The sequence below is a fragment of the Eucyclogobius newberryi genome, unplaced genomic scaffold (genome assembly GCF_026437365.1).
Source record: "Eucyclogobius newberryi isolate DKJ021-1_F unplaced genomic scaffold, fEucNew1.0.hap1 SCAF_10, whole genome shotgun sequence".
Taxonomy (NCBI): Eukaryota; Metazoa; Chordata; class Actinopteri; order Gobiiformes; family Gobiidae; genus Eucyclogobius; species Eucyclogobius newberryi.
In genome coordinates, this window is record NW_027315724.1 from 20,039,236 (window position 1) to 20,062,930 (window position 23,695).

At 47.4% G+C, this 23,695-nt stretch overlaps 1 protein-coding gene across 1 annotated transcript; it reads left to right on the forward strand.

Annotated features, from left to right (window-relative positions):
• Positions 1-2,350: 2,350 nt before the first annotated feature.
• Positions 2,351-20,779, forward strand: LOC140376649 (autophagy-related protein 16-1-like). Its single transcript, XM_072462130.1, has 16 exons — positions 2,351-2,565; positions 3,586-3,665; positions 4,114-4,187; positions 6,841-7,092; positions 7,888-7,950; positions 8,169-8,243; positions 8,818-8,871; positions 8,987-9,086; positions 10,301-10,406; positions 10,502-10,572; positions 14,183-14,254; positions 15,460-15,580; positions 19,452-19,557; positions 19,741-19,941; positions 20,028-20,129; positions 20,643-20,779. Exons 1-16 carry the CDS (start codon positions 2,388-2,390, stop codon positions 20,734-20,736), a joined length of 1,749 nt encoding a protein of 582 aa, XP_072318231.1. The 5' UTR covers positions 2,351-2,387; the 3' UTR covers positions 20,737-20,779.
• The last annotated feature ends 2,916 nt before the right edge of the window (positions 20,780-23,695 follow it).

The following is a 23,695-nucleotide window of genomic DNA, read 5'->3' on the forward strand; positions in this document are numbered from 1 at the left end:
GCTGCTCCAGATTCACCGTCTTGACCTGTGTCGCATCATTAGTCGAATGGAATGTGACGATAAACATTTGTTGTGATTATTGAGAGAACAAAGGCAAGGCAAGGCAAGTTTATTTGTAGAGCACATTTCATACACAAGGCAATTCAAAGTGCTTCACACAGCAGGAAAAATGCATTCAAATCACAAAGAAATTACAGAAACAGAAATACAATAAAATTAACTAAATTAAAAATGATCAATCCAACTGATTGTCTAAACTAATAAAATCACAAACAAAAGAGAAGAGTGCAAAGAAAAAATCTTTTCAGTCATATGCGCAGCTAAAAAAAACTGTTCTTATCTTAGATTTTAACATTGTCAGAGTAGAAGCCTGTCTCACATCTTCAGGAAGAATGTTCCAGATTTTAGCTGCATAAAACTGAAATGCAGATTCCCCATGTTTAGTCCTGACTCTGGGCACCAGGAGGAGGCCGGTCCCTGAGGTCCTCAGAGTCCGAGATGGTTCATATGGCACTAACATATCCAAGATGTACTTTGGTGCTAGGCCATGGAGAGACTTGTACACAAGCAGAGCTGCTTTAAAGTCTATTCTCTGAGCCACAGGAGCCAGTGCAGAGACCTGAGAACAGGACTAATGTGATCATACTTCCTGGTTCTGGTCAGGACCCGAGCAGCAGCGTTCTGGATGTACTGCAGCTGTTTTACAGCTCGTTTGGAGAGACCAGTGAGCAGGCCGTTACAGTAGTCTAATCTACTGGAGACAAACGCATGGATAAGTCTCTCTAAATCTGGTTTTGACACTACATTTTTGATTTTGGCAATGTTTTTTAGATGGTAAAAAGCTGCTGATGTTATTGATTTGACGTGGCTATTAAAGTTCAAGTCTGAGTCCATTATTACCCCCAGATTTCTAATTTGGTTTGTAGGTTTTAGAGCGAGACTCTGGAGGTGACCGCTAACACTTTCTCTTTGTTTATGTGGACCAACAACGATTATTTCAGTCTTGTCTGAGTTCAGCTGGAGAAAATTGTTTTGCATCCACAAACTGATCTGTTGGATGCAGCGACAGAGTGAATCCACTGGTCCATATTCACCTGCCGACAGTGAAACATAGATCTGAGTGTCGTCTGCATAATTGTGATAGGACACATTTTCACTGCGTATCAACTGACCTAATGGCAGCATGTAGAGGTTGAACAGAAGGGGACCCAGGACTGACCCTTGGGGCACTCCACAGGTCAGGGTCATGTGGTCTGAGACACAGCTACCAATTTCAACAAAGTACTTCCTGTCTTCCAGATAGGACCTTAACCAGTTTAGGGCAGTGCCAGTGATGCCCACCCAGTCCTCTAGTCTCTGTAAGAGGATCCCATGATCGACAGTGTCAAAAGCAGCACTCAGATCTAACAGAATTAAGACTGAGGCTTTGCCCGTGTCAGTGTTCAGGCGGATGTCATTTGTCACCTTGACAAGAGCAGTCTCAGTGCTGTGATGAGGTCTAAAACCTGACTGAAAACCTGACTCAAACATCACACTTTAATGATCATTCACGTTTATAGAGACTGTGACCAAACCTTCATTCTCGTGCTCTGACATGTGACTGTTCCTCACGTTTGTGGCCGACTTCAGGGAAACAACTTTCTTGAATACAAAATAAAGTTAAATGTGACAAAAATAGTCAGATATAAAAGTTATTTACATTTTTGTCAATATTTTGGACAATTGACTGAACTATGCAGACTTAATTTTGTGACCTGAAAAATCACGATTATAGATGAAAACCATTATCAGTAGGAAAAGTTCACTAACTTAATATTTGTGTATTTATTTATTTCAAATGTACCTGAGGAGAATGGTCCAGAAACACTTTGTGCAGAAAAGAATCTCATATGGAACCTAAGCCCGGGTTAAAGTTACAGTTCACCTCATGAAGACGTGACTAATGTGACTCAAATATAAGAGCGAGGGCCTATAATAATCATAATCATAATCATAATAATAATGCCTTTATGAAGTTAAAACAAATGTACTATTTACAATAACAATAATCAAGAGACAAGTGGGAATGATACACAAATATGTTTTAAGGATTGTGATGCGTCAAATCGAAGGTCATAAGTCGTGAATCGAACCCGATCAAGAGATTCCTGAATTGATGAACCCATAACACCAGCTCCGCGCGGCACCAGCACCGGCTCTGCCGCCGCGGCCGCGCGGGCCACGCGCGCACTGAACTTGAAAGCGCGTGTCTGTAAAAGAAGAGCTCAGCGCTTTTGCTGCACGTTTCTTTCACTTTCGAGCGCGCACACGGGCGTGCTGTTTATTGTTTGTTTCTAAAGCGGAAGTGTTTACTGAGCAGTGATTGGCTGCAGTGCGCGTGAGCGAGCATGAGCCACGTGCATGCGCCGCGCCTCAACCTCCAGAACTTTTACAGAGAATCCCGAAGGATCCCGCACCGGTCACGGGAGTGCGTCATGACGTGCGCGTGGAGGAGACACATCACGCACGAGCTCCAGAGACGGGACCGGAACCAGTGCACGAGCTTCACGCGGCTCTTCACGCACTGTGAGGTTTTTATAGACTCAAGAAAGAGACAGGGGCCCGGGACCAGAACCAGGGGCTCCGGGCCCCAGATCTGCTCTGTGTGTTTAGACCTGGTTTAGTCCTGATTTAGTCCTGATTTAGTCCTGATTTAGTCCTGGTTTAGTTTGCTTTGCTGTTTCTTGGTGGTTGGTGGTTTTTCTGTGCCATCGTGTGCAGAATGTGAGAGAACAGGTTTGAGATAAACTGAAACTACAGGATCTGAGAGTCCTGGTTTAGTCCTGGTTTAGTCCTGGTTTAGATATGGTTTATTCCTGGTATAGTCATGGTTTAGTCCTGGTTTAGACATACTTTAGTTCTGGTTTAGTCATGGTTTAGTCATGGTTTAGACATGGTTTAGTCCTGGTTCATAACTAGTTTAGTCTTGGTTTAGACCTGGTTTAGACCTAGTTTTGTCCTGGTTTAGACCTAGTTTAGTCCTGGTTTAGACCTGGTTTAGTCCTGGTTTAGACCTAGTTTAGTCCTGGTTTAGATATGGTTTGTTCCTGGTATAGTCATGGTTTAGTCCTGGTTTAGTCTTGGTTTAGACCTAGTTTAGTCCTGGTTTAGTCAAGGTTTAGTCCTGGTTTAGACCTGGTTTAGACCTAGTTCAGACCTGGTTTAGTCCTGGTTTAGTCAAGGTTTAGTCATGGTTTAGTCAAGGTTTAGTCCTGGTTTAGACCTGGTTTAGGCCTGGATTAGACCAAGTTCAGCCCTGGTTTAGTCATGGTTTAGTCACGGTTTAGTCCTGGTTTAGTCCTGGTTTAGACCTGGTTTAGGCCTGGATTAGACCTGGTTTAGGCCTGGATTAGACCAAGTTCAGCCCTGGTTTAGTCATGGTTTAGTCACGGTTTAGTCCTGGTTTAGTCCTGGTTTAGTCCTGGTTTAGTCCTGGTTTAGACCTGGTTTAGGCCTGGATTAGACCAAGTTCAGCCCTGGTTTAGTCATGGTTTAGTCATGGTTTAGTCAAGGTTTAGTCCTAGTTTAAACTCTGTCTCTCCTCAGACGCTGGGCTCCTGGATCAGACTAATCAGAATTCTCTCAGAAGATCCCTGAGCTCCATCCAGGCCCTGGACCCCGGACAGGTGCGAGACAGGAGCATGTTCAGTATGTTATGAAAACTCCTGATGTTCTCCTGGTGTTCTCCTGGTGTTCTCATGATGTTCTCCTGATGTTCTCCTGGGGTTCTCCTGATGTTCTCCTGGGGTTCTCCTGATGTTCTCCTGATGTTCTCCTGGGGTTCTCCTGGGGTTCTCCTGATGTTCTCCTGGTGTTCTCATGATGTTCTCCTGATGTTCTCCTGATGTTCTCCTGATGTTCTCCTGGGGTTCTCCTGATGTTCTCCTGGGGTTCTCCTGATGTTCTCCTGATGTTCTCCTGATGTTCTCCTGATGTTCTCCTGGGGTTCTCCTGATGTTCTCCTGATGTTCTCCTGGGGTTCTCCTGATGTTCTCCTGATGTTCTCCTGGGGTTCTCCTGATGTTCTCCTGATGTTCTCCTGATGTTCTCCTGGTGTTCTCATGTTCTGGACAGTTGGCCTGTGAAGTAGTGGAGCTACAGCGTCAACTGGAGCAAATGGAGCAACAGGTGCAGCAACAGAGGGACAGGTGAGACAGGAACGACACGAACGACAGGACTTCAGAGGTGCAGTACCTCCTGCAGGTGGCGCTCTCTCTCTCTGTTACAGTGTGTGTGAGGTGCAGTATCTCCTGCAGGTGGCGCTCTCTCTCTGTTACAGTGTGTGTGAGGTGCAGTACCTCTTGCAGGTGTGTGAGGTGCAGTACCTCCTGCAGGTGGCGCTCTCTCTCTCTCTGTTACAGTGTGTGTCAGGTGCAGTACCTCCTGCAGATGTGTCAGGTGCAGTACCTCCTGCAGGTGGCGCTCTCTCTCTCTCTTACAGTGTGTGTGAGGTGCAGTATGTCCTGCAGGTGGCGCTCTCTCTCTGTTACAGTGTGTGTGAGGTGCAGTACCTCCTGCAGGTGGCGCTCTCTCTCTCTCTGTTACAGTGTGTGTGAGGTGCAGTATCTCCTGCAGGTGGCGCTCTCTCTCTGTTACAGTGTGTGAGGTGCAGTACCTCCTGCAGGTGGCGCTCTCTCTCTCTGTTACAGTGTGTGTGAGGTGCAGTACCTCCTGCAGGTGGCGCTCTCTCTCTCTGTTACAGTGTGTGTCAGGTGCAGTACCTCCTGCAGGTGGCGCTCTCTCTCTGTTACAGTGTGTGAGGTGCAGTACCTCCTGCAGGTGGCGCTCTCTCTCTCTCTGTTACAGTGTGTGTGAGGTGCAGTACCTCCTGCAGGTGGCGCTCTCTCTCTCTCTGTTACAGTGTGTGTCAGGTGCAGTACCTCCTGCAGGTGTGTCAGGTGCAGTACCTCCTGCAGGTGGCGCTCTCTCTCTGTTACAGTGTGTGAGGTGCAGTACCTCCTGCAGGTGGCGCTCTCTCTCTCTCTGTTACAGTGTGTGAGGTGCAGTACCTCCTGCAGGTGGCGCTCTCTCACTCTCTGTTACAGTGTGTGAGGTGCAGTACCTCCTGCAGGTGGCGCTCTCTCTCTCTCTGTTACAGTGTGTGTCAGGTGCAGTACCTCCTGCAGGTGTGTCAGGTGCAGTACCTCCTGCAGGTGGCGCTCTCTCTCTGTTACAGTGTGAGAGGTGCAATACCTCCTGCAGGTGGCGCTCTCTCTTTCTCTGTTACAGTGTGTGTCAGGTGCAGTACCTCCTGCAGGTGGCGCTCTCTCTCTCTGTTACAGTGTGTGTCAGGTGCAGTACCTCCTGCAGGTGTGTCAGGTGCAGTACCTCCTACAGGTGGCGCTCTCTCTCTCTCTGTTACAGTGTGTGTGAGGTGCAGTACCTCCTGCAGGTGGCGCTCTCTCTCTCTCTGTTACAGTGTGTGTCAGGTGCAGTACCTCCTGCAGGTGTGTCAGGTGCAGTACCTCCTGCAGGTGGCGCTCTCTCTCTCTCTTACAGTGTGTGTGAGGTGCAGTATGTCCTGCAGGTGGCGCTCTCTCTCTGTTACAGTGTGTGTGAGGTGCAGTACCTCCTGCAGGTGGCGCTCTCTCTCTCTCTCTGTTACAGTGTGTGTGAGGTGCAGTATCTCCTGCAGGTGGCGCTCTCTCTCTGTTACAGTGTGTGAGGTGCAGTACCTCCTGCAGGTGGCGCTCTCTCTCTCTCTGTTACAGTGTGTGTAAGGTGCAGTACCTCCTGCAGGTGGCGCTCTCTCTCTCTGTTACAGTGTGTGTGAGGTGCAGTACCTCCTGCAGGTGGCGCTCTCTCTCTCTGTTACAGTGTGTGTCAGGTGCAGTACCTCCTGCAGGTGGCGCTCTCTCTCTGTTACAGTGTGTGAGGTGCAGTACCTCCTGCAGGTGGCGCTCTCTCTCTCTCTGTTACAGTGTGTGTAAGTTGCAGTACCTCCTGCAGGTGGCGCTCTCTCTCTGTTACAGTGTGTGTGAGGTGCAGTACCTCCTGCAGGTGGCGCTCTCTCTCTGTTACAGTGTGTGAGGTGCAGTACCTCCTGCAGGTGGCGCTCTCTCTCTCTGTTACAGTGTGTGTCAGGTGCAGTACCTCCTGCAGGTGTGTCAGGTGCAGTACCTCCTGCAGGTGGCGCTCTCTCTCTGTTACAGTGTGTGAGGTGCAGTACCTCCTGCAGGTGGCGCTCTCTCTCTCTCTGTTACAGTGTGTGAGGTGCAGTACCTCCTGCAGGTGGCGCTCTCTCTCTGTTACAGTGTGTGAGGTGCAGTACCTCCTGCAGGTGGCGCTCTCTCTCTCTCTGTTACAGTGTGTGTCAGGTGCAGTACCTCCTGCAGGTGTGTGAGGTGCAGTACCTCCTGCAGGTGGCGCTCTCTCTCTCTCTGTTACAGTGTGTGTGAGGTGCAGTATCTCCTGCAGGTGGCGCTCTCTCTCTCTCTGTTACAGTGTGTGTGAGGTGCAGTACCTCCTGCAGGTGGCGCTCTCTCTCTGTTACAGTGTGTGAGGTGCAGTACCTCCTGCAGGTGGCGCTCTCTCTCTGTTACAGTGTGTGTGAGGTGCAATATCTCCTGCAGGTGGCGCTCTCTCTCTCTCTGTTACAGTGTGTGTGAGGTGCAGTACCTCCTGCAGGTGGCGCTCTCTCTCTGTTACAGTGTGTGAGGTGCAGTACCTCCTGCAGGTGGCGCTCTCTCTCTGTTACAGTGTGTGTGAGGTGCAGTACCTCCTGCAGGTGGCGCTCTCTCTCTGTTACAGTGTGTGTGAGGTGCAGTACCTCCTGCAGGTGGCGCTCTCTCTCTGTTACAGTGTGTGTGAGGTGCAGTACCTCCTGCAGGTGGCGCTCTCTTCTCGAGCGACGCTTCAGTCTCAGGTGAACGCGATGAGCGACTCAAACGTCTCACTGAAGGACAAGTATGACGCGTTGCTACAGCGACAGGCGGAGGCGGAGCTTCACCTTAGACAGGAGGCGGAGCAGCAGTCCCGGCTCCTGGAGCAGCTCATCCAATCAAAACGCGAGGAATCACAACGCGTGAACAACCACAACAGCCGACGCTCAAGGTACAAATACTGCACATACTGTTAGTACTTTATATGTGACTCAAGACGACGCTCAAGTTACAAATACTGCACATACTGTTAGTACTTTATATGTGACTCAAGACAACGCTCAAGGTACAAATACTGCACATACTGTTAGTACTTTATATGTGACTCAAGACGACGCTCAAGTTACAAATACTGCACATACTGTTAGTACTTTATATGTGACTCAAGACGACGCTCAAGTTACAAATACTGCACATACTGTTAGTACTTTATATGTGACTCAAGACGACGCTCAAGGTACAAATACTGCACATACTGTTAGTACTTTATATGTGACTCAAGACGACGCTCAAGTTACAAATACTGCACATACTGTTAGTACTTTATATGTGACTCAAGACGACGCTCAAGGTACAAATACTGCACATACTGTTAGTACTTTATATGTGACTCAAGACGACGCTCAAGTTACAAATACTGCACATACTGTTAGTACTTTATATGTGACTCAAGACGACGCTCAAGGTACAAATACTGCACATACTGTTAGTACTTTATATGTGACTCAAGACGACGCTCAAGTTACAAATACTGCACATACTGTTAGTACTTTATATGTGACTCAAGACGACGCTCAAGTTACAAATACTGCACATACTGTTAGTACTTTATATGTGACTCAAGACGACGCTCAAGGTACAAATACTGCACATACTATTATGTAACTCAAGACGACGCTCACAGTAACAAACACTTTGGAGCCACAGGCTCTGCAGCGCCACCTACTGATGCTCAGTGTCTGTGCAGGGCACGGGAGGTCAAGCTGAGGTCAGAGGTCACTACAGAGGGGTCAGAGGTCATGGGTGAAAGGTGAGTGTGACCTCACTCTTTTGTCTGAATGTCCACACTCGTCCCTCAGACTCTCGCCACGCGTCATGACAACAACCCACTCCAGGGACATTAGAACTCTCACTGACCAATGGGGGCCCACGGGGGCCGACAGGGACAGACAGGGGCCTTCAGAGTGCATGTGTGTCTCTCTGCCTCAGGGCAGCCGTGACTACACAGTTTGTGTTTCTTCTGTGCAGTGCTGCAGTCGTCAGAGGCTCCTCCTCCTCGGCCCCGACCCTTCCCCAAAGAACCAGTTCAGTGTGGGGTCAGAGGTCAGAGTCTGAGTGTGTGGTCAGTGGTCACAATCTGAGTGTAGGGTCAGAGGTCAGAGTCTGAGTGTGGGGTCAGAGTCTGAGTGTGTGGTCAGTGGTCACAGTCTGAGTGTAGGGTCAGAGGTCAGAGTCTGAGTGTGTGGTCAGTGGTCACAGTCTGCGTGTGGGGTCAGAGGTCAGAGTCTGAGTGTGGGGTCAGAGGTCAGAGTCTGAGTGTGGGGTCAGAGTCTGAGTGTGTGGTCAGTGGTCACAGTCTGAGTGTAGGGTCAGAGGTCAGAGTCTGAGTGTGTGGTCAGTGGTCACAGTCTGCGTGTGGGGTCAGAGGTCAGAGTCTGAGTGTGGGGTCAGAGGTCAGAGTCTGAGTGTGTGGTAACAGTCTGAGTGTAGGGTCAGAGGTCAGAGTCTGAGTGTGTGGTAACAGTCTGTGTGTAGGGTCAGAGGTCAGAGTCTGAATGTGGGGTCAGAGGTCAGAGTCTGAGTGTGTGGTCAGTGATCACAGTCTGAGTGTGTGGTCAGTGGTCACAGTCTGAGTGTGGGGTCAGAGGTCAAAGTCAGAGGTCAGTTTCTGTTGCAGGTCGGTCTCGGCCTCGTTTCCCAGAATCCTCAGCTCCCTCAGAGGACTTTTCTCGTGAGTTTCTGACGCTTCTTTCTTCAAACGTTACTTTACTTTGGTGTTTGTATTCTGTCACTTTGAGCTTCAGGTTTGTTAGAAACTGTGAGTCTGACTTCCTGTGATGTCACAGGAAGAGGCGGGGCCGTTCCCTCAGTTTGGATGTGGAGCTTCGGCAACCGACGACGTTCAGCGTTTCCACGGGAGCCCCGAGAAGAGCCCTCCACGTGTGGGTGAGGAACACCCAGATGCCCTCCCACTGTCCTGTACCGTGTGTCAGAACATTTACAAGCCACAAGTTTATCCTCCTATGTCTAGAGACCAAACCAGGTCTAAACCAGGTCTAAACCAGGTCCAAACCTGGTTTATAGCAGGTCTAAACCAGGTCTAAACCAGGTCCAAACCTGGTTTATAGCAGGTCTAAACCAGGTCTAAACCAGGTCTTAACCAGGTCTAAACCAGGTCTAAACCAGGACTAAACCAGGACTAAACCAGGACTATAGCAGGTCTAAACCAGGTCTTAACCAGGACTAAATCTGGTTTAAACTTGGTCTATAACAAGTCTAAACCAGGTCTAAACCAGGTCTAAACCAGGACTAAACTAGGACTAAACCAGGTCTAAACCAGGACTAAACCTGGTCTAAACCAGGTCTAAACCAGGTCTAAACCTGGTCTATAACAGGTCTATAACAGGTCTAAACCAGGACTACACCAGGTCTAAACTAGGACTAAACCAGGTCTAAACCAGGACTAAACCTGGTTTAAACTAGAACAGGACCAGGACCAGGCTGAGACTGCTTCGTCAGACAAAGGTCCTGTGTCTCTGGACTGTGACTCTTCCACCACAACAACAGCCCAGTGTTCAAAGGACCATAGCTCCCAGAATGCACCACTGCAGAGGACCACTGCTCCCAGAATGCACCTCCTTGCTATGTCTCTCGGCTGGCCTGGGAACGCCTCGGGATCTCCCCGAAGTGTCTGGGGAGGGGGAAGTCTGGGAGTCCCTGCTTAGATTTCCCACGATCGGGCCCCGGATAAGAGGAAGAAGATGGAGGCACAAAACCTTTTCACGCTTCATCGCTGCTGCAGTGACAGTGAAAACAGTGAAAACAGTGAAAACAGTGAAAACAGTGAGAACAGTGAGAACAGTGAGAACAGTGAAAACAGTGAAAACAGTGAAAACAGTGAAAACAGTGAAAACAGTGAAAACAGTGAAAACAGTGAGAACAGTGAAAACAGTGAGAACAGCGCCCTCGTGTGGCCTTCCTGAGCCTTTACTCCACATGTTTGATTTTCTCCTGTATTCTGTTTTCATTATATTCATATTCATGACACGCTCCTTTTATTTTAATGTTGAATTTTTATATTTATAATTCAAACTTTTATGAAAATTATTAAACATGCTCCCCCCTGTTGTGGCCCCCGGGCTCTGTGCTGCCCCCTGCAGGAGCCCGAGGACGAGGCGGTGCACTGCGTTGGCTTCAGTCGGAGTGGCGAGGTTTTGGCCACAGCCGGAGACGAGCGCTGCCTCAAACTGTGGAACGTGGGCTACGGTGAGTCGCTCAAGAGAAGAAGAGACGTCATCAAATAGAAGAAGAAGAAAACAACATTCCTACAAGGAATAAATAAATTCATGTTTTTGTCTAAGGTTCTCTTTCTGTCGGAGCAACTCTGTTTGGATTCACTCAGAGCGTGACCTGCATCGACTTTGACCAAACTGTGAGATCCTTAAACCTGTCCAGATCCTCCTTAAACCTGTCCAGATCCTCCTTAAACCAGACCAGATCCTCCTTAAACCTGTCCAGATCCTCCTTAAACCAGACCAGATCCTCCTTAAACCTGTCCAGATCCTCCTTAAACCAGACCAGATCCTCCTTAAACCTCTCCAGATCCTCCTTAAACCTCTCCAGATCCTCCTTAAACCTGTCCAGATCCTCCTTAAACCTGTCCAGATCCTCCTTAAACCTGTCCAGATCCTCCTTAAACCTGTCCAGATCCTCCTTAAACCTCTCCAGATCCTCCTTAAACCTGTCCAGATCCTCCTTAAACCTCTCCAGATCCTCCTTAAACCAGACCAGATCCTCCTTAAACCTGTCCAGATCCTCCTTAAACCTCTCCAGATCCTCCTTAAACCTGTCCAGATCCTCCTTAAACCTGTCCAGATCCTCCATAAACCTGTTTAGATCCTCCTTAAACCTCTCCAGATCCTCCTTAAACCTCTCCAGATCCTCCTTAAACAAGTCCAGATCCTCCTTAAACCTGTTTAGATCCTCCTTAAACCTCTCCAGATCCTCCTTAAACCTGTCCAGATCCTCCTTAAACCTGTCCAAATCCTCCATAAACCTGTTTAGATCCTCCTTAAACCTCTCCAGATCCTCCTTAAACCAGTCCAGATCCTCCTTAAACCTCTCCAGATCCTCCTTAAACAAGTCCAGATCCTCCTTAAACCTCTCCAGATCCTCCTTAAACCTGTCCAGATCCTCCTTAAACCAGACCAGATCCTCCTTAAACCTGTCCAGATCCTCCTTAAACCTGTCCAGATCCTCCTTAAACCTCTCCAGATCCTCCTTAAACCTGTCCAGATCCTCCATAAACCTGTTTAGATCCTCCTTAAACCTCTCCAGATCCTCCTTAAACCAGTCCAGATCCTCCTTAAACCTCTCCAGATCCTCCTTAAACCTGTCCAGATCCTCCATAAACCTGTTTAGATCCTCCTTAAACCAGTCCAGATCCTCCTTAAACCTTTCCAGATCCTCCTTAAACCTTTCCAGATCCTCCTTAAACCTCTCCAGATCCTCCTTAAACCTCTCCAGATCCTCCTTAAACCTGTCCAGATCCTCCATAAACCTGTTTAGATCCTCCTTAAACCTCTCCAGATCCTCCTTAAACCAGTCCAGATCCTCCTTAAACCTCTCCAGATCCTCCTTAAACAAGTCCAGATTCTCCTTAAACCTGTCCAGATCCTCCTTGAACCTGTTTAGATCCTCCTTAAACCTCTCCAGATCCTCCTTAAACCTCTCCAGATCCTCCTTAAACCTGTCCAGATCCTCCTTAAACCTGTCCAGATCCTCCTTAAACCAGACCAGATCCTCCTTAAACCTGTCCAGATCCTCCTTAAACCTGTCCAGATCCTCCTTAAACCTCTCCAGATCCTCCTTAAACCTGTCCAGATCCTCCTTAAACCTGTCCAGATCCTCCATAAACCTGTTTAGATCCTCTTTAAACCTCTCCAGATCCTCCTTAAATCAGTCCAGATCCTCCTTAAACCTCTCCAGATCCTCCTTAAACCTCTCCAGATCCTCCTTAAACCTCTCCAGATCCTCCTTAAACCTGTCCAGATCCTCCTTAAACCTCTCCAGATCCTCCTTAAACCTCTCCAGATCCTCCTTAAACCTGTCCAGATCCTCCTTAAACCTGTCCAGATCCTCCTTAAACCTCTCCAGATCCTCCTTAAACCTGTCCAGATCCTCCTTAAACCTGTCCAGATCCTCCATAAACCTGTTTAGATCCTCTTTAAACCTCTCCAGATCCTCCTTAAATCAGTCCAGATCCTCCTTAAACCTCTCCAGATCCTCCTTAAACCTCTCCAGATCCTCCTTAAACCTCTCCAGATCCTCCTTAAACCTGTCCAGATCCTCCTTAAACCTCTCCAGATCCTCCTTAAACCTCTCCAGATCCTCCTTAAACCTGTTTAGATCTTTCTTAAACCTCTCCAGATCCTCCTTAAACCTCTCCAGATCCTCCTTAAACCTGTCCAGATCCTCCATAAACCTGTTTAGATCCTCCTTAAACCTCTCCAGATCCTCCTTAAACCAGTCCAGATCCTCCTTAAACCTCTCCAGATCCTCCTTAAACAAGTCCAGATTCTCCTTAAACCTGTCCAGATCCTCCTTGAACCTGTTTAGATCCTCCTTAAACCTCTCCAGATCCTCCTTAAACCTCTCCAGATCCTCCTTAAACCTGTCCAGATCCTCCTTAAACCTGTCCAGATCCTCCCTAAACCAGACCAGATCCTCCTTAAACCAGACCAGATCCTCCTTAAACCTGTCCAGATCCTCCTTAAACCTGTCCAGATCCTCCTTAAACCTCTCCAGATCCTCCTTAAACCTGTCCATATCCTCCATAAACCTGTTTAGATCCTCCTTAAACCTGTCCAGATCCTCCTTAAACCAGTCCAGATCCTCCTTAAACCTCTCCAGATCCTCCTTAAACAAGTCCAGATCCTCCTTAAACCTGTTTAGATCCTCCTTAAACCTCTCCAGATCCTCCTTAAATCTCTCCAGATCCTCCTTAAACCTGTCCAGATCCTCCTTAAACCTCTCCAGATCTTCCTTAAACCAGTCCAGATCCTCCTTAAACCAGCCCAGAGCCTCCTTAGACAAGTCCAGATCCTCCTTAAACCTGTTTAGATCCTCCTTAAACCTCTCCAGATCCTCCTTAAACCAGCCCAGAGCCTCCTTAGACAAGTCCAGATCCTCCTTAAACCTGTTTAGATCCTCCTTAAACCTCTCCAGATCCTCCTTAAACCTGTCCAGACCCTCCTTAAACCAGCCCAGAGCCTCCTTAGACAAGTCCAGATCCTCCTTAAACCTGTTTAGATCCTCCTTAAACCTCTCCAGATCCTCCTTAAACATCTCCAGATCCTCCTTAAACATCTCCAGATCCTCCTTAAACCTGTCCAGACCCTCCATAAACCTGTTTAGATCCTCCTTAAACCTCTCCAGATCCTCCTTAAACCTCTCCAGACCCTCCTTAAACCAGCCCAGAGCCTCCTTAGACAAGTCCAGATCCTCCTTAAACCTGTTTAGATCCTCCTTAAACCTCTCCAGATCCTCCTTAAACCTGTCCAGACCCTCCTTAAACCAGCCCAGAGCCTCCTTAGACAAGTCCAGATCCTCCTTAAACCTGTTTAGATCCTCCTTAAACCTCTCCAGATCCTCCTTAAACATCTCCAGATCCTCCTTAAACATCTCCAGATCCTCCTCAAACCTGTCCAGATCCTCCTTTAACCTGTTTAGATCCTCCTTAAACCTCTCCAGCTCCTCCTTAAACCAGCCCAGATCCTCCTTAAACCTGTTTAGATCCTTCTTAAAGCTCCAGATCCTCCTTAAACCTGTCCAGATCCTCCATAAACCTGTTTAGATCCTTCTTAAAGCTCCAGATCCTCCTTAAACCAGCCCAGATCCTCCTTAAACCTGTTTAGATCCTTCTTAAAGCTCCAGATCCTCCTTAAACCTGTCCAGATCCTCCATAAACCTCTCCAGATCCTCCTTAAACCAGTCCAGATCCTCCTTAAACCTGTCCTGATCCTTTTGGTCTTGTTTTTCAGGGGTTTCGGGTCCTGGCCTCGTCGTCTGACAACTCTGCGTTACTATGGCAACTGGACAACCCCAGTCCCAAGGTGAGAAGGTTCCAGGTCCTGACCTGGGTACTGGCTCCAGGTTCTCCAGTGAGTCCTAAGTCTGAGTCTTGAGATGTTGCCACGGCAACACAGACAAACAGCATGTGACCAGTTTGTGTTTATTTAAAGGTCAATCTGAATAAGCCTGAGTTTAATGCCACACTGTGGAATATTACAGCCAAAGTAACGAGCAGGCTCCTCCTCCATGAACGACGTGTATTTGAGTTTGCTCTAAACTGAAGTACGGATACATACAACTGTTACTTACAGTACTTTTACTTTTGTACTTTGCCTCCCGTCCCCTTGGGGGCGCTCCAGCACATCCAGGCCAAGATTGTAAATAAGGATTTGATCTTAATGTTTTTTTGTGAAATAAAGATAAAATAAATAAAAGGCCAAGCACGAGTCAGGTTTGTGGAATAAAAACATTTCTGGAGTAAAATGATTTAAATATATTATAATTCTGTAAATGACTCAAACTGACTGGTCCTGGTCCTGGTCCTGGTCCTGGTCCTGGCTCAGGTCCTGGCTCAGGTCCTGGCTCAGGTCCTGGTCCTGGTCCTGGTCCTGGCTCAGGTCCTGGCTCAGGTCCTGGTCCTGGTCCTGGTCCTGGTCATGGCTCAGGTCCTGGTCCTGGTCCTGGCTCAGGTCCTGGTCCTGGTCCTGGCTCAGGTCCTGGCTCAGGTCCTGGTCCAGGTCCTGGTCCTGTCTCAGGTCCTGGTCCTGGTCCTGGCTCAGGTCCTGGTCCTGTCTCAGGTCCTGGTCCTGGTCCTGGTCCTGTCTCAGGTCCTGGTCCTGGTCCTGGTCCTGGTCCTGGCTCAGGTCCTGGCTCAGGTCCTGGTCCTGGTCCTGGTCCTGGTCATGGCTCAGGTCCTGGTCCTGGTCCTGGCTCAGGTCCTGGTCCTGGTCCTGGCTCAGGTCCTGGCTCAGGTCCTGGTCCAGGTCCTGGTCCTGTCTCAGGTCCTGGTCCTGGTCATGGCTCAGGTCCTGGTCCTGGTCCTGGCTCAGGTCCTGGTCCTGGTCCTGGCTCAGGTCCTGGCTCAGGTCCTGGTCCAGGTCCTGGTCCTGTCTCAGGTCCTGGTCCTGGTCCTGGCTCAGGTCCTGGTCCTGTCTCAGGTCCTGGTCCTGGTCCTGGTCCTGTCTCAGGTCCTGGTCCTGGTCCTGGTCCTGGATCAGACCCGTATCCTAATCAGACTCTCTTACAGTTGATCCTCACTGGACACCGTAGAAAAGTATGTGCTGCTCGGTTCTGCTCGGCGCCTCCTCTGGTGGTGACAGGAAGTGCAGATGGAACCCTGAGACTGTCGGACCTGCAGCGAGAGGCCTGTGAGTACTACAAGTACTACTACTGCAAATACTCCTGCAGCGAGAGGCCTGTGAGTACTACAAGTACTACTACTGCAAATACTACTGCAGCGAGAGGCCTGTGAGTACTACAAGTACTACTACTGCAAATACTACTGCAGCGAGAAACCTGTGAGTACTACAAGTACTACTACTGCAAATACTACTGCAGCGAGAGGCCTGTGAGTACTACAAGTACTACTACTGCAGCGAGAGGCCTGTGAGTACTGCAAGTACTACTACTGCAAATACTACTGCAGCGAGAGGTCTGTGAGTACTACAAGTACTACTACTGCAAATACTACTGCAGCGAGAGGCCTGTGAGTACTACAAGTACTACTACTGCAAATACTACTGCAGCGAGAGGCCAGTGAGTACTACAAGTACTACTACTGCAAATACTACTGCAGCGAGAGGCCTGTGAGTACTACAAGTACTACTACTGCAAATACTACTGCAGCGAGAGGCCTGTGAGTACTACAAGTACTACTACTGCAAATACTACTGCAGCGAGAGGCCTGTGAGTACTACAAGTACTACTACTGCAAATACTACTGCAGCGAGAGGCCAGTGAGTACTACAAGTACTACTACTGCAGCAAGAGGCCTGTGAGTACTTCAAGTACTACCACTGCAAATACTACTGCAGCGAGAGGCCTGTGAGTACTACAAGTACTACTACTGCAAATACTCCTGCAGCGAGAGGCCTGTGAGTACTACAAGTACTACTACTGCAAATACTACTGCAGCGAGAGGCCTGTGAGTACTACAAGTACTACTACTGCAAACACTACTGCAGCGAGAGGCCTGTGAGTACTACAAGTACTACTACTGCAGCGAGAGGCCTGTGAGTACTGCAAGTACTACTACTGCAAATACTACTGCAGCGAGAGGCCTGTGAGTACTACAAGTACTACTACTGCAAATACTACTGCAGCGAGAGGCCTGTGAGTACTACAAGTACTACTACTGCAAATACTACTGCAGCGAGAGGCCTGTGAGTACTACAAGTACTACTACTGCAAATACTACTGCAGCGAGAGGCCTGTGAGTACTACAAGTACTACTACCGCAGCGAGAGGCCTGTGAGTACTGCAAGTACTACTACTGCAAATACTACTGCAGCGAGAGGCCTGTGAGTACTACAATTACTACTACTGCAAATACTACTGCAGCGAGAGGCCTGTGAGTACTACAAGTACTACCACTGCAAATACTACTGCAGCGAGAGGCCTGTGAGTACTACAAGTACTACTACTGCAAATACTACTGCAGCGAGAGGCCAGTGAGTACTACAAGTACTACTACTGCAGCAAGAGGCCTGTGAGTACTACAAGTACTACCACTGCAAATACTACTGCAGCGAGAGGCCTGTGAGTACTACAAGTACTACTACTGCAAATACTCCTGCAGCGAGAGGCCTGTGAGTACTACAAGTACTACCACTGCAAATACTACTGCAGCGAGAGGCCTGTGAGTACTACAAGTACTACTACTGCAAATACTCCTGCAGCGAGAGGCCTGTGAGTACTACAAGTACTACCACTGCAAATACTACTGCAGCGAGAGGCCTGTGAGTACTACAAGTACTACTACTGCAAATACTCCTGCAGCGAGAGGCCTGTGAGTACTACAAGTACTACTACTGCAAACACTACTGCAGCGAGAGGCCTGTGAGTACTGCAAGTACTACTACTGCAAATACTACTGCAGCGAGAGGCCTGTGAGTACTACAAGTACTACTACTGCAAATACTACTGCAGCGAGAGGCCTGTGAGTACTACAAGTACTACTACTGCAAATACTACTGCAGCGAGAGGCCTGTGAGTACAAGAACTACTACTGCAAATACTACTGCAGCGAGAGGCCTGTGAGTACTACAAGTACTACCACTGCAAATACTACTGCAGCGAGAGGCCTGTGAGTACTACAAGTACTACTACTGCAAATACTACTGCAGCGAGAGGCCAGTGAGTACTACAAGTACTACTACTGCAGCAAGAGGCCTGTGAGTACTACAAGTACTACCACTGCAAATACTACTGCAGCGAGAGGCCTGTGAGTACTACAAGTACTACTACTGCAAATACTCCTGCAGCGAGAGGCCTGTGAGTACTACAAGTACTACCACTGCAAATACTACTGCAGCGAGAGGCCTGTGAGTACTACAAGTACTACTACTGCAAATACTCCTGCAGCGAGAGGCCTGTGAGTACTACAAGTACTACCACTGCAAATACTACTGCAGCGAGAGGCCTGTGAGTACTACAAGTACTACTACTGCAAATACTCCTGCAGCGAGAGGCCTGTGAGTACTACAAGTACTACTACTGCAAACACTACTGCAGCGAGAGGCCTGTGAGTACTGCAAGTACTACTACTGCAAATACTACTGCAGCGAGAGGCCTGTGAGTACTACAAGTACTACTACTGCAAATACTACTGCAGCGAGAGGCCTGTGAGTACTACAAGTACTACTACTGCAAATACTACTGCAGCGAGAGGCCTGTGAGTACAAGAACTACTACTGCAAATACTACTGCAGCGAGAGGCCTGTGAGTACTACAAGTACTACTACTGCAAATACTACTGCAGCGAGAGGCCTGTGAGTACTGCAAGTACTACTACTGCAAATACTACTGCAGCGAGAGGCCTGTGAGTACTACAAGTACTACTACTGCAAATACTACTGCAGCGAGAGGCCTGTGAGTACTACAAGTACTACTACTGCAAATACTACTGCAGCGAGAGGCCAGTGAGTACTACAAGTACTACTACTGCAGCAAGAGGCCTGTGAGTACTACAAGTACTACCACTGCAAATACTACTGCAGCGAGAGGCCTGTGAGTACTACAAGTACTACTACTGCAAATACTCCTGCAGCGAGAGGCCTGTGAGTACTACAAGTACTACTACTGCAAATACTACTGCAGCGAGAGGCCTGTGAGTACTACATGTACTACTACTGCAAACACTACTGCAGCGAGAGGCCTGTGAGTACTACAAGTACTACTACTGCAAATACTACTGCAGCGAGAGGCCTGTGAGTACTACAAGTACTACTACTGCAAATACTACTGCAGCGAGAGGCCAGTGAGTACTACAAGTACTACCACTGCAAATACTACTGCAGCGAGAGGCCTGTGAGTACTACAAGTACTACTACTGCAAATACTACTGTAGCGAGAGGCCAGTGAGTACTACAAGTACTACCACTGCAAATACTACTGCAGCGAGAGGCCTGTGAGTACTACAAGTACTACTACTGCAGCAAGAGGCCTGTGAGTACTACAAGTACTACCACTGCAAATACTACTGCAGCGAGAGGCCTGTGAGTACTACAAGTACTACTACTGCAAATACTCCTGCAGCGAGAGGCCTGTGAGTACTACAAGTACTACTACTGCAAATACTACTGCAGCGAGAGGCCTGTGAGTACAAGTACTACTACTGCAAATACTACTGCAGCGAGAGGCCAGTGAGTACTACAAGTACTACTACTGTAGCAAGAGGCCTGTGAGTACTACAAGTACTACTACTGCAAATACTACTACAGCGAGAGGCCAGTGAGTACTACAAGTACTACTACTGCAGCAAGAGGCCTGTGAGTACTACAAGTGCTACTACTGCAGCAAGAGGCCTGTGAGTACTACAAGTACTACTACTGCAAATACTTCTGCTGTGAGGCTCGGCCTCATGTTCTTCTGTCTAAGAATAAACTGATGGATTGTCAAACTCTGAGGCACTCCGATTGGCTCTCGGGTCTGTACTGTGCTCTGATTGGCTCTCAGGTCTGTACTGTGCTCTGATTGGCTGTCAGGACTTAACTGTGCTCTGATTGGCTATTGTTTCAGGCTCTGGTGTCCTGGAGGCGGGCTCTCACTGCTCCGACCTCGTATGCTTTGACAGTTCTGTGTTCAGCGGGCACTTCAACGGACAACTACGACTCTGGGACCTCAGGTACAGCTCAGGGACCTCGGAGGGTGTGGGTTTGATTCCTGTGTTTCAGTTGGAGGTTGTGGGTTTGATTCCTGTGTTTCAGTTGGAGGTTGTCGGTTTGATTCCTGTGTTTCAGTTGGAGGTTGTGGGTTTGATTCCTGTGTTTCAGTTGGAGGTTATGGGTTTGATTCCTGTGACTTTCAGGTCGCTCTCGTGCGTTCTGGAGCTGCAGGTTCCGGACCGGGTCACCAGTCTTGACCTGAGCTCAGACTGTCGGCTGTTGTTGGGCTGTTGCCGCGACGACGCGCTGTACCTGTTTGACCTGAGGGGGCGGGACTACCCACACACCTGTCTCACAGCTGAGGGGTTCAGCTGCGGTAGCGACATCAACAAGGCCGTGCTCAGGTGAGACTGAACCAGGTCTGAACCAGGTTTTAAATTGGTCTGAAACGGCCTGAACTTGGACCAGATCTAATGTCGTCCTTGTCCAGTCCTGACCGAGGGCTCGCCGCTGGAGGATCGTCAGACGGAACCGTTTATGTTTGGGACGTTTCCTCGGGACAAGTCAAGGCCAGACTCACGGACCAGCACAGGTACCAGCCGGATCACAACCAGACTTTAAGCAAAAGAGCGGGTATATTAAGAAACTGTGGGCAGATAGGGCTGTTCATGGTGAATGGGCACTTTTCATTTTGCTTTGTTTTCTACTTGTAATTACACAAGTACTCCACCAGGCGTTTAAGGAGGATCTGACACAGGTTTAAGGAGGATCTGACACAGGTTTAAGGAGGATTTGAACTGGTTTAAGGAGGATCTGAACAGGTTTAAGGAGGATTTGAACTGGTTTAAGGAGGATCTGAACCGATTTAAGGAGGATCTGAACAGGTTTAAGGAGGATTTGAACTGGTTTAAGGAGGATTTGAACTGGTTTAAGGAGGATCTGAACCAGTTTAAGGAGGATCTGAACAGGTTTAAGGAGGATTTGAACTGGTTTAAGGAGGATTTGAACTGGTTTAAGGAGCATCTGAACCGGTTTAAGGAGGATAAGGTTTCCTTGCTTTGCTCTGATGTTTCCTCGTCTCCTTGTTTGTTTCCTTGTTTCCTAGCTCCTCCCTTGTGGGCGTGTCCTGGAGCGTCAGTGGGCAGTACTTCGTGAGCGTTGACAAAAGGAGGCGGGCCGTCCTCTGGAGTGACATCTGACCCGTCCAATCAGATTCTGGTTCTGATTTACATTCGGAGACTCGAAGGGAAACTTTAGACTTTAAATTATTTATTAAAAAGTCTTTTTACTGAAACACACTTGAGATCATTATGTTTATAATCGTTTATAATCAACATAAATGGGACAAATGCAGAGGTTTTACACTGGTTTTGGTTTGGATGTTGATCCAATCATGAATGAATGATTGTTGTGTTTTTCCCCGAGAGAGAGAGAGTTGTAAAAGGGATATCTGTGACAAAAATTAGTCCGCTGTGTGCTGTCTGCGGCTCATAACAGTCTTTATGTCCCATCATGCAAGACTTTATCAATCCCTAAGGCTGCAGTTATTTTATTACTTGGTTTACGGATTTTTAAATGAAATACATTGAACAGGCGGGCAGGAGCGTGTAACAGTAGATTTAGCGTGTTTTGCATTGGTAGAACTCACGCTTTTATGTGTGACGGCAAAACGCGCTGGAGAAAATGTGGTTAACGGGTTTAAAATGTGTATTTGCGATATAAAGGAGTTAGCTCTGCACGTAGCAGACATGGAATTGGGCGCGCGCGTCTTCACACGCTCTTCCGGCTGCGCACTGGGACGAGCTGCTCCGTCACGGACTCCAGCAGGAAAAATTGCTTCACGCGCTTTTATCTTTTGACTTAATACCGCCTTTTATATTTCATTTAATGCTATTTTGCGTTGTCGGCGGTACTTTATAAAAACATTTTTATAATAATTTATTTTATTTATATTGTAGAAATCAATCATCTAAGTGCGGCGGATCCGTAAACCAAGTAATAAAATAACTGCGGCCTAAACAAAATAATAACTTCATTGTCCTTTATAGGATATTTCAAGTTAATTGATTAATTGACACATTCATAAAATGAAGGCCTCAGCTCAAACTCTCTCATTCTGTCCCTCATTTTCTGTTCAAATGAAGCAGTTTGTTATATTTGCAGTTTGAATCTCCAATCGCCAGTTGTTATTGATGTAGTTGTTTTTTAATCATGGCTCATCTTTCAAAAATATAGCTTTGTGTCGCCTGGAAACGGCACATCTAAAGCTTTATTTTAATTATATATTATTTGATGATTTGTTTTATTCTAAACTGTTACAAGTAGAATACATTTAGTTTTTAAATGTTTAAATATCAAACGTGTATCACTGCTGAGTCAAATGTACTTTATAATATGTTTACTATAGAAGATAATAGATAAAGATGTATATTTAATACATTCCCATGGTCCGTGATATCACTTCCTGTTGGGTCATAAACAAACCTGAGAAGTTTAACTCCGGCTCTTTATTGTGCACGAGGAAGATAAATCCTTTATTGTTGCTGAGGGGACGTCATGCTTCACGAGTGGCTCTTCTCATCACTAAAGACATTTTTCCTGGATCTTTGCTACAAAACTGGTGGTAAGTCCTGGTTTTGACTTCCCCTTTGACTTGAGTGTTATTGACTCTATTTGACGTAGTTTGGTATTTAACAAAACAACCGAACATGATTTGGACTTGCTGGTGTCACGATGAGTGTGATAAGGACCATGTGTGGAGCTGATGTCTCTGAAGGAGCAAAGACATCGTTTAAGGAGGACAAACTCTCAGGGCGTTTGGCAGCTCTTGGTCATTTATTCCTGGGATTGTTTTATTCACTTTATCTGAGAGAGACCGATTCATTGGCTCGAGCCATTGGAATGGAATGCGACGAGTCTTTGTTCTCGCGACGAGCCCCTGAACATTGATGAAAGTCACACATGGGGACAGCCCTCCTGTAGGTGTGGCCTGCTGGAGCAGCAGCTTCACAGAGAGGGAGAGGAAGAAGCTGGACAAAGCTCCGTCCTGGGCTGTGCTCTGGACTCGGTGCAGGAGGTGGGGGACAGAAGGGTCCTGGCTAAACTCACATCTATGCTGGACCATGAGTCTCACCCCCTGCAGGACACTCTGTCCGCTCTGGAGAGCAGCTTCAGTGACTGATCCACCCTCGCTGTGTGAAGGAGACGTTTCACAGGTCTTTCCTTCTGCTGCTGTCAGACTTTATAACAAACACTGTTAGTACTGAACATGTGTCACTTTACTGTCATATTCATGTGCAATTACTGTCGTACTCACACGCAATTAATGTCATATTCATGAGTGTTTACCATTATGCCAGCTATTTTTATTATTATTATTGTATCTTTATTTTCATTTTCTTCCCTCCATTCCCTATTAAGATATGAGAGGTTTTTGTTTTTGTTCATAAGAGTTCTTCTATTAAGAGTGTTTTTTAAACTTCCTAAAAGTTATCTGTCCTTTCCCCCTGTATCAACCTGCGTTGCAACACCAAAATTTCCCCATGTGTGGACAATAAAGGCATATCTTATCTTATCTTATAGACGCAATCGGCTTGGCCCGAACTCCAATAAAATGGAGGTTGCGAGAAGGTTCGTCGCAACAGTGGCGACAAGTTCAAAAAAGAAAAAACATGAAACGCTCAATCTTTGGCCTAGGCACATGAGACTTGGGACAGTGATAGAGCTACCTTTGACCTCTGACCTTTGACGAGTAAAACACACCTGGCAGCATCGCTCCATGATAAACAGGAAGTCAGCCATGTCGAATCAAAGTGGCACCGCCACATTTGACTTTTTTTTTTTCAAAATCGTACTTGTCCTAGGTTTTTTGTCCGATCGAGCTCAAAACAACACCTTTTGAATCTAAAGACATTGAAATTGAATAAATATCCAAAAGATTGTTGATATTCTTTACGGTCTCTGCGTAACACGCCCTCAAAAAAGGCTTAATTTCCTGTTTTTTCACGCCTAATGGAACTGATCTACTGAGCTCATATTTCACTCACTAATGCGTTTTTAGGGTCTGATTGGAAATAAATAATACCCATGTAATAAATTTACTCTCTAGCGCCCCCTACCCTTTGTGTGAAAAACTCAACATTGTCTGATTTGTTTGAA

Coding starts and splice junctions, on each gene's coding strand:
- LOC140376649 (XM_072462130.1), top strand. CDS start 2,388: ATGAGCCACGTGCATGCGCCGCGCCTCAACCTCCAGAACTTTTACAGA. Junction 10,573..14,182: donor GCATCGACTTTGACCAAACT/GTGAGATCCTTA, acceptor CTTGTTTTTCAG/GGGTTTCGGGTCCTGGCCTC. Junction 20,130..20,642: donor AGACTCACGGACCAGCACAG/GTACCAGCCGGA, acceptor CTTGTTTCCTAG/CTCCTCCCTTGTGGGCGTGT.